At 44.2% G+C, this 10,559-nt stretch overlaps 1 protein-coding gene across 1 annotated transcript; it reads right to left on the bottom strand.

The window, feature by feature from the left end:
* Positions 1-1,161: 1,161 nt before the first annotated feature.
* LOC109766881 (T-complex protein 1 subunit beta) lies at positions 1,162-5,497 on the bottom strand. Its single transcript, XM_020325643.4, has 11 exons — positions 5,293-5,497; positions 5,133-5,189; positions 4,612-4,677; positions 4,389-4,500; positions 4,091-4,219; positions 3,492-3,563; positions 3,022-3,137; positions 2,788-2,864; positions 2,196-2,681; positions 1,767-2,082; positions 1,162-1,678 (listed from the first exon to the last, which is right to left on the bottom strand). Exons 2-11 carry the CDS (start codon positions 5,187-5,189, stop codon positions 1,532-1,534), a joined length of 1,578 nt encoding a protein of 525 aa, XP_020181232.1. The 5' UTR covers positions 5,293-5,497; the 3' UTR covers positions 1,162-1,531.
* Between the last annotated feature and the right edge of the window lie 5,062 nt (positions 5,498-10,559).

A 10,559-nucleotide genomic window follows, 5' to 3' on the forward strand; every position in this document is an offset into this window, starting at 1 on the left:
TAGGGTGTTACACCTCAAAGTGGCCCGAACCTGGGCAAGAAACCTCCGCGTCACCTTTTGCCTATCACCATGAGTTAGGAGCAGATTGCAAGTGTGTTAGCCCATCTCCCAACAAAAAGGGGGCGTCCCTCGCCCCAAGGTGTAGGGCTCACACACACGACACTTCGGTTCCAAACTTGTACTACATATACTTAGAACATATTTTGGTACTTGGAACTTGTAGAATAGGCAGTGACGGTTTTATATGTAAGCCAAGCACCTTTACTAGTAGTAGTTCATAACTGAGGGCTGTTCGCTACGGGAATCCTGTGGAAAATGCTATTCAGGCTTCGTTCGGAATGGATGTATAGAAAACAAAGGAATAAAAAGCTTTGTAGGAATCGGGTTGAGGTAACGGTTGGAACCTATGAAACTAGAGACAACGAAAGTAAAAATATCTGGAGCGTTCGGTACACAGGAAAGGAAAACAAGGATGTGGGTCCCTCCACATCCTAAATTATTGCCATGCAAGACTGAAGCCCCTCATGGTGTGGGTCTCAACTTGCTTTTCGCCAGCCTCACCTCCGGACTCCGCGCAGAAAAAGAGCTCGCTGGATGTTTGATTTCCCGCGAAACTGGAGGCTACAGAAACTTTTCTATGGAATTCTAGTACTTCATCCCTGCAGACCGAACGCTGCATCAGGGAATCTTTCCTCTGTTTCTTTATTCCTGTACTTTTCCTCCATAAATCCTCCGAACCGAACGCAGCATATGGGAAACTTTCCATTGCACGCGTTCGGAACCTAGGAAGCATGAACAGTATTCCACAGGAAAATTTCAGTTAGCACACCGATTCTACAGGATTGCAAACATCCACCCGGAGTTCATTTTTTGGGCGGACGCCCGAGGAGCACAGTCACTGCCGTGCATAGACCAGAATCAACAAATCCATTCATGTTGGGTACGTGAGGTGAAGGACCAAATCTAGGTTTCTTGATCCAAAGTTTTGCAGCTGTCTTCCTTTCATATTCCTCTACTTGTACATATTCCTATGTTTTTTGTACCTGCTTTCCGAACGGGCCCTGAATGTGGTCCAGCATAGATGCTCATCTGACAAAGATATAAAGAACCAAAATTTATTAATCAGCTGACAATAAGTAAACACTTGTCAAACAGATCATCAAAGCTCCAATCGCACAGGTCTATCTTTGTTGCACAACTCATCACAATCAAAATTGGGACCGATTCTGCCATACATGTGTCGTGTCCAACACACAAATAGCAACGGCTGATAGATAACCAACAAAGTACAGCAAATGCAAGGTTACACTTAGAAATCACTATATCCTCTAGTGGAAAATCAACATAAAGAAAACCAAGCCACTCCCTACAGAACAACGCTAGCAGCTACAAGTTCCAGTCGCTTAGGGGTCAGGGTTCAACGACAATCGAAATGGAGTCGGTCAAACTTTAAAGCAGTCGTGGACCACAGCAACCCAGCCAAAACTCGGCAAACCATCATACATACGAGAGCGCCGCATCGAGACAGCGCTCACATCCTGTCCTCCCTCCTGCGCGGGGCGCAGGTTATGATCTCGTCGACCCTCAGGATCATCTCCGCGGCCTCGGTCGCAGACAGGACGATGGCCTGCTTCACCTTGAACGCCTCACATATCCCGCGCTTCTGCATGTCTCCCAGCTGCACGACACCAGACCATGTTAGTTTCAAAATCACTCCTGTACAAGCTACACTACATAGCAAGTTGGTGGTGTCTCCATGAGCTTACCCCGCCGCTGATGACATCAATTCCAGCAGTGCTGTTCACTTTGTGGTGCTCGGCTCGGAGCTGGGAGATCAGCTCAGCACTATCCAGACCAGCATTGTCAGCAATGATTGTTGGGATGGCTTGCAGAGCGCGTGAAAAGGCGTCAATCGCGTGAGATTTCTTCCCAGGGGTCTTCCTTGCAAGTTCATCCACCTCCTTGGACATCACCATCTCAGGCCATCCACCACCATATATGACACGCGTGTCAGTTACCGTCTGAGAAAGCACACATAGGGCATCATGCAAGGACCTCTCCGCCTCATCAAGTACATGCTCACTGTAGACAACAAGACACATGTATTCAGTTTGCGGCCAAATAAAACAGAATGCCTGAATAATACAATGTTATCAGTGCATGATAAGGAGCTACACCAAAACAATAAGGCATACCTTGCTCCTCTGAGGACAATTGTGCATGCTTGCCCCATCGCAACCCCGGAGAAATGAATCAGCCTGTCCTCTCCAATCATAATCTCTTCGATGAGCTTGCAGTGCCCAAGCTTAACAGACTCTGGGTTGTCAAAAGTTGATGCAATATCACCACCAGTGACAAGAGCTAGCCGCTCGATGCCCTCAAAGTCAGCATGCTCAACTGCGAGGATGCCAGCATCAGCAAAAAGTTCTTCAGGGAAGTTGTAGATTAGCTGCCTGTTGACAAAGCAGTTGATCCCATGGCCAATGATTTTCTGAACTTTCTCTCTCATTTTCTGTTTCTCAGCAGCTTCAATATCTGCAACCTTAGCCATCGAATCCACCCGGACACGTGCCCCATAAATCTTAACTTTATCTGTGTCCATAGCAGTGTTCGCAACCAGAATATTAGCGTTTTCAATTCGCTTTGGTTGACCAAGGCCAATCTTCTTATCAAGAATGAACCTACAAAATCGATTCAAAATGGTATATGTGTATCAGTCTGTTTGTAACTGATATAGAACCATAATATAGTTGGGATAAAAAAGAACAAGGGTTTGAAAGAACATACCCTTCATCCAAAAAGGAATCCTTAAGAGAACCTCCCGGTTTCTTCAGAATTTGGATTGATTCCAAGTTGGTGCTACCCTGCCACCAATGAACAAGTGTGGTGCATACCAAATCAACATTTTACTAACAGAACGTAACAATGTGAATGGATAATTATGAACTAATGAACTAGACTTCAAGCAACATCCCACATAGAAAAGGTATGGTATGACCAACTTCCCCCAATCATTTTTACCTTAAGCCTGAGGACAGCATCAACTGCAAGTTCAGCAAAATACTCCTTGTCCTGGGAGAGAATTTTTGAACTAAGCGTAGTCATGGCAATGTTCATGAGATCTGATCTGAACTTGTCTGCAGCACCAATGAAGGTTTATTGTCAGAAGACCATTCCTGGTGGCAAACTCTTGATATATAAACCATAATATAAATCATAATGACTGCAATAAACTTTAAACATCTGACTGAAAATTACTGCCAGGTCAATGCCAAGTCCCAACTAGGAAATCAGCGATACCAGGTGCCTAGCTAGTATTCCCGGAAGTGATGCTCATTAGAAGATAAAATGGGGAAAATAAGTATCCGGCCCAAGGATTAATGCAAACATAAATTTTGTTCCACATAACATAAGTAATTACTAGAAGAAGATTACAGAGTGTTTAAATATAGTTAAGAAATCATATATGAGAAAGTAACTAAATAGGTGACCTGTATTGTCTTTGTTGTCCATGGTCCTTTTCAGCAACGCATTTCTGGCACACTCAGCAGCCATTCTGTAACCTAATAGTACAGAGAGATGATAAAGCATTAGAGATGTTCAAATGTAACTAAATGATTAGCTATATATTTGCAAACAGTTCCATCATGCATCCATGTGTATCTCTCAAATATCATGTGTATCATTTCTGCATTAATAAGCAAGCCAAAAAGATAAGAAATGAAGACGCAAACATGAAAATGGAACAGAAAACAAAGGGTCATAGTTGTCCATCGCCAACATGACATCAACACAGAAGTGCACTGCTTTCATTTTTTTTAAGGTACTGTCTTACTTTTAAAATCCGGAAGTTGCCTAGACTAAGGGAGCTGCTTTTAATCATTTAAATATGACAAATTGAAAAACAAAGTATGTAAAAATGAGATGTCATTTTCCAAACTTCACATGTCTCACTGATCTGCAGATGTTGTTATTGTATCATTACTCACCAAAAACTTAGTAACATGTATTGAGGTGGTAACTAAGAGTTGCACAATTTTAAATGTTAGGGATAACATGTTGAATAAACTGCGTCTAAAATGAAGATTACCTGCAATTATAGTCATCGGATGAATCTTCATGTTAACCAACTTTTCAGCCTCCCTCAACAGTTCTCCAGCCAAAACAACAACAGAAGTTGTTCCATCACCAACTTCATCATCTTGGACTTTTGAGATGTCTAACAATCATTAAGGACTACATTTTCTTTCAATTAGGGAGAACATAAATACAACCAACTAATCAAATTGGGTCAGGAGAAGCTATAAGAAGCCTATATTGCCAGATCTAGAAACAAGCATCATCTCAGCAGGAAAATCATCAAGCAGTAGATTCAAACAAAAGGATACCAACAAGGACCTTGGCAGCAGGGTTGTCGATATGAAGTGACTTCAAAATGGTAGCGCCATCATTTGTAACGGTGACACTCCGCCCACGGCCAGTGGACTGAAGGATCTTGTCCTGGACATAAAAAAGGTAACGTGTAAATTCCAAGGAAAATCCTCTAGCATTCAATTGGCTGGCGCCATCTTTTGCCCAAACTGCATGTTTTTCTCTGTGAGCAGCACGTACCATTCCTTTTGGTCCCAATGTGGTCTTGACTAAGTCTGCAATCGCCATGGCACCTACGAAAGATGCCTGCCAGGAGGACGAAATCAAATGAATAAGAACCCCACATAAACAAAGACGCTGAACAATGATTCTACAAAGTATTGCCTCCATTCATAAATAAGTGAACTGAAACCACATCACTTATTTATGAACGGAGGGAGTAATATTCAGCTTCTGCAGTCGAAGGAGACCGGTAAACTCATTGCGCACAGTTGCAAAAGCGCATTATGCAACAGCAATACAGCATCAGTGTGTGTGTCTGCCGCGGTAACCTACAGATCCTACTACGCGAAGCCGACGGTCAGGTTGTTGATCTGGCACTTGTCGAACTAACAATATATGGATTTTGCAGTCTGAATGAGATCAGTAAACTGATTGCACACAGTTGCAGCAGCGCCATCGAACCAACGGACGAACGAACGAACCGACCCAGTCAGACCAAGAAGGAAAACAAGCAGATCAGATGGTAGGGGGGTGGTTACCATCCTGGCGCGCTCGCCCTTCTCCTGGATGGCGTCATCCTTGAGCACCCTCTCCATCTGCCCAACCACGGAGAGAGACAGAAAAAATGTCAGGAACGCATCGCGCTGATCCAGCCACGGAGAAGAGAACTGACTGGGGGCGGTCGGGTGGGGTGGGTACCTCGGGGACGGGCGAGGCGGAGGCGAGGGAGAGGTTGAGGGCGGGTGGATCTCGTCGTCGGGGAGGCTGCAGAGGCGGCGGTGCGGAGCAGAGGAAGACACACAGCAGCAGCAGTCTAGGGCTTGCTTAAACGGGGCGCGTCCACGGGAGCGAGCGCGATGGCACAGCAGCGTCACACAGCAGCCCGCGTATGGGCCAGGCCCAGCGCGCAAGTGTGCATGTGGCCAGCCAGATCGCTAGAAAAAGGAAATCAATCGCTAGTTTCGGCCTGCCGGGCTGCCTAGACCAATACTACTATATGCGGGTTTGCTATGTCTCAAAATTGCTCAAAAAAAATGCTATGTCTCAAAAAAAAATGCAGGTTTACTCTGTTTTCCCTTTTCTTTTCCTCTAAATGTTCCAAAGTTCTACTATTCCTATCAAAAAACACGAATTGAAGAAATGTCAAAATCGTTTAATTTTATTTGTAAATTTGAGAAAAATGATCACCATTCTAAGAAAATCAGAACTTTAAAAATGTCCAATTTTTTAACAAATCTTTGTGAAATTGAAATTTTATCACAAATTTTAAAAGAGTCGCTCTCAGCGGTCCCCACCTGGGTCAGGCCCAAAGTTACGAGTAATTCTATAATCATTCCTTTTTTATGTCAAAAACCTTACTGTGTTTTTTCGGTAAAATAAGCTAATATTTTCATACAAAATTTAGAAAATTTGTTCATGTACTTTTATAAATTCTTCTAGTATTTTTTAATATTTATATTTCAAAAGTATTAATGCATTTTGTAATTATGTTCAACGTTTGTTTCAAATTTTGAACATGAATTTTGAAAAATGTTGAATGTGTGTTTAAAAACTATTTACCGTGTATTAAAAAATGTTCACATGTATTTCAAAAATCAACATGTATGAAAAATATTGAACGTGTGTTTAGAAAAAGTTCATCGTGTATTGAAAAAATGTTCATAGTATATTTACGAAAAGGTCAACATGTATTCAGAAAAATGTTCAACGTGTATTCAAAATAGGAAAAATAAAATTAAAAAAAGGAGAACAAAACAAGAAAAAACATGGAAATATAAAAACATTTGGGGGGGGAGGAAAATGAAAAGGCGGAGAAAAAGACTGAATAATCGATAAATCAATGTCACAAGAAAAAAATAGAAAACTATCTTGCACAAAACCAGAAAAAAATCGATCACATGGCTCCGCCTCCGCTCTCTCCACAATTGGGTCGGCTTAGCTTTTTTTTTAGGGGTGTCAGCAAGCTTTATTACTCAAACTCTAGGTGGAGAGGACTACAAAAGGGATCATGTGGGTTCAACAACTACACATGTCTTCCCTGAACAAGAGAGTTCGAAAAATTGGGTCGGCTTAGCTCACGAAGCCCTATGGGCGTTGTGGTGCATATTTGCCTCGCTGCACTAAGCATGCGTCACTTGTAGTGGGCCCACCTGGGTCGGGCCGAGAATTACCTGCAAATTTCTTTTTATTTGTTATTTTGTTAGAAATCTTAATGCATTTTTCGTGAAATACGCCAATACCCCGGTTAAAAAATAGAAAAAATGTTATGTACTTTTAAAAATTCTCCTAAATTTTAAAAAGAAATGTTTTTACTTTAAAAGTGTTTGTGCATTTTTGAAAGTATGATCAACATATTTTAAAATATTCACCATGTATTTAGAAAAATGTTGAACGTGTGTTTCAAAAATATTAACCGTGTTTAAAAAAATGTTCACATGCATTTGAAAAGTATTCAACGTGTCTTTAAAATATATTCATCGTGTGTTGAAAAAATGTTCACAATATATTTACAAAATGGCCAACACGTATTCCAAAAATGTTCATGGTTGGGGAGTTGGAATCGGAGAGGAACATGGGTCGGTGATCACCGTCGCGGGTTCGGACGGCGGGAGTGGTTCTCAAGTCGAGGTGTCCATGGATGGTCGAAGGGTGAGCGAAGTGGCAGATTGCGGCGATGGGAGTGAAGCAAACACTCCCCACGTTACTTAGGCACTTGCTAATTGGTCCCACTTTAGTTTGCTTTAGTTGATTTGCCCCATATTACCATGATTTATTGATCATTTGTCCTCTTTCTTGATTTAATCTATTCTTAGTATTTTTAGTCCAGAAAATGAATGTGAAAATGAACGAAATATGCACTAGAAGCAATTTTAAATGTTATTAGTTATGTTTATGTTTTGTGCTACAATTGTGGTGGTTCTTGAGTCTGTATATCCAAGAGGCTGGGAGGAAAACAAATCTGCATGTATGGAATAATAAACGGTAAAACTGATTCTTAGCCTCACCTCTAATACTATTGCATTATGATTTTGTCTTCCCGATCATGGGTATGATTTAGTGTAACAACGGATAGCAGCAACTTTGAGGACACAATTTCAGCGGAATACTTGTGCTGAACAAACCCAATTGATTGTTATACTTTTAGATCACATTGTCACTAAGTTATAAAGTATCATCACAGAGAAGTTAATGTTTTGTCTAGTTCCTTGCATCATGAGAGTATCTAGTACCTTCATGTCGGCTCAGTCTAGAAGGTGCTCATAGGGGTAGGGTGTACGTGTGTGCATTTATAGGGGTGAGTGTATGCGTGTATATATGAGTGCTTGCGTCTGTACTGTGTTCAGAAAAAGAGTACCTTCATGCTGGAAGGTGTACCTTGGGGGGCATCAAGCGTCACGTGTAACAGGGTGATCATAACAGCAACTTTTGGGTACATCAGACAAGTATGACAAGGTACTTGATAGCTCAAGATTGGTATTTACTCCTCCGACGATGGAGGGATATTATTAGGGCCTTCTGGTGTGATGGTATCCATCATTGTCTCGCTAGACACGGAGTGATTTGATCACGGGGATGCCAGAACACGGGACCAAGAAAAAGAGAACAAAATCGATAATGGGAAAACCGACATAGTGAACAAGTTATTGATTCATGGGGATGCCGACAAATCTTACCTCGGCGCAACGGGCGGCACACACCTCGCCTGGCGTCGCTACATCCATGTTGCCATGCCCGTGAACCATGACCACCAGTAGCTTCTTGATTAAGTAGTAGATGAGCGTGTCGAAGAAATCGTACCAGCGAGTGCTGCAAACGCTTTCCCGGCAACTTTCTTCCTCTCGTGCGCTAGGTAGACTACCATGTCCGACAGTGGTTGGGGGGAATTTTTGTGGGGGAGAGGGGGAAAACACTTTTCTAAACTCTCTTTCTAAAAAAATCTTTTCATCGTTCAAAATTCAGGGGGAGGGGTGTGAGGGAGTCCTGGATTAGGGGGTCCTCGGACAGCCGGACTATATACCTATGTCGGACTGTTGGACTATGAAGATACAAGATTGAAGACTTCGTCCAGTGTCCGGGTGGGACTCTCCTTTGCGTGGAAGGCAAGCTTGGCAATTCGGATATGTAGATTCCCTTCTCTGTAACCGACTCTGTGTAACCCTGGCCCCCTCCGGTGTCTATATAAACCAGAGGGTTTAGTCCGTAGGACAAGAACAATCATAATCATAGGCTAGCTTCTAGGGTTTAGCCTCTAAGATCTTGTGATAGATCAACTCTTGTAATACTCATATCATCAAGATCAATCAAGCAGGAAGTAGGGTATTACCTCCATAGAGAGGGCCCGAACCTGGGTAAACATCGTGTCCCCCACCTCCTGTTACCATTAACCTTAGACACACAGTTCGGGACCCCCTACCCGAGATCCGCCGGTTTTGACACCGACATTGGTGCTTTCATTGAGAGTTCCACTGTGTTGTCACAATAAGGCTTGATGGCCCCTTCAATCATCTACAACGACGCGGTCTAGGGTGAGGTTTTCCTCCCCGGACAGATCTTCGTATTCGGCGGCATCGCACTGCGGGCCAACTCGCTTGGCCATCTGGAGCAGATCGATAGCTACGCCCCTGGCCATCAGGTCAGGTTTGGAAGCCTGAACTACACTGCCGACATCCGCGGAGACTTGATCTTCGACGGATTCGAGCCCATGACAGGTACACCCTGCATCCACGATGAGCATGACCTAGATCTGCCATCGGACGATGTTCAGGAGATCGCACCTGCAGCTGCCCTGGCTTTAGATTCAGTGCAGATCGTGCCATCCGAGGATGGGAGGATGGACCCCGCCACAGAAGCCGCACACTCAACGGCGATAGAGCCGAACACAGATTTCACTTCCAATGAGGTCTGTGTCGTCGGACCCTCGGACTCGTTTCCGGCCATAGGCTCCGAGCCGCGCGTATCCGCGCCCATCAGATCTAACTGGGCATCGATCTTGGAGTTCAGCTCCGCGGACATCTTTCAGCACTCGCCCTTGGGCGATGTGCTGAACTCATTAAAATCTCTCTCCTTGTCAGGAGACTCGTGCCCGAACTATGTCCGGCTTGAGTGGGAAGCGGACGACGAAGGAATTCGTTACCCACCCACCATCCACTTAATAGCCACTTTCGACGACTTAACCGACATGCTTGTTTTCGACTCCGAAGACATCGACGGTATGGACGATGATGCCGGAGAAGAACAGGAACCACCGCCCACAAGGCGCTGGACAGCCACTGCATCATATGATATATATATATATATATGGTGGACACACCCAAAGAAAACAATGGCGAGGATCAAAAGGATGCAACGGAGGATAATCCTCCTGAGAAACAGCCGAAGCACCGACGTCAATGGCGCCGCTCTAAACCATGCCAGGGTAGAAATAGCGATACCGGCACAAGAGACAATAGCACTCCGCATGATGCCGAAGACGAAAACAATCCCGCCTAGTCAAGCTTCGAACAAGCCGGACGGGAGGACGGGCAAGCTAGCCCCGATGAACAGGCCATGAATGAAGACTCAGAGGATGACAATTACATGCCCCTCTCCGAAGACGAGATGAGCCTCGGCGACGAAGAATTTATCGTCCCTGAGGATCCCGTCGAGCAGGAGCGCTTCAAGCGCCGGCTTATAGCCACTGAAAAGAGCCTGAAGAAAAAACAGCAGCAACTTCAAGCTGATCAAGATCTGCTCACTGATAGATGGACTGAGGTTCTGGAGGCCGAGGAATACGGACTCGACCACCCAACCAAAAGTTACCCGAAGCGCAGGTTGTTACCTCAATTCGAGGACGAGGCACTGGAGCCTATACTACCAGCGCAGGATGCGGCTGACCGACCACCTCGTGGCTGAGACAAAGCGACGTATCAATCCGAACACCAGCCCGCACCCCGTCGCCGAACAAATAGAAACACGAAGGCCCGGGG

Source organism: Aegilops tauschii, chromosome 4, assembly GCF_002575655.3.
Source record: "Aegilops tauschii subsp. strangulata cultivar AL8/78 chromosome 4, Aet v6.0, whole genome shotgun sequence".
NCBI classification, from domain to species: Eukaryota; Viridiplantae; Streptophyta; class Magnoliopsida; order Poales; family Poaceae; genus Aegilops; species Aegilops tauschii.

Coding starts and splice junctions, on each gene's coding strand:
- LOC109766881 (XM_020325643.4), bottom strand. CDS start 5,189: ATGGAGAGGGTGCTCAAGGATGACGCCATCCAGGAGAAGGGCGAGCGC. Junction 2,865..3,021: donor ATGCTGTCCTCAGGCTTAAG/GTAAAAATGATT, acceptor CATTGGTGGCAG/GGTAGCACCAACTTGGAATC. Junction 2,682..2,787: donor GATTCCTTTTTGGATGAAGG/GTATGTTCTTTC, acceptor TCGATTTTGTAG/GTTCATTCTTGATAAGAAGA.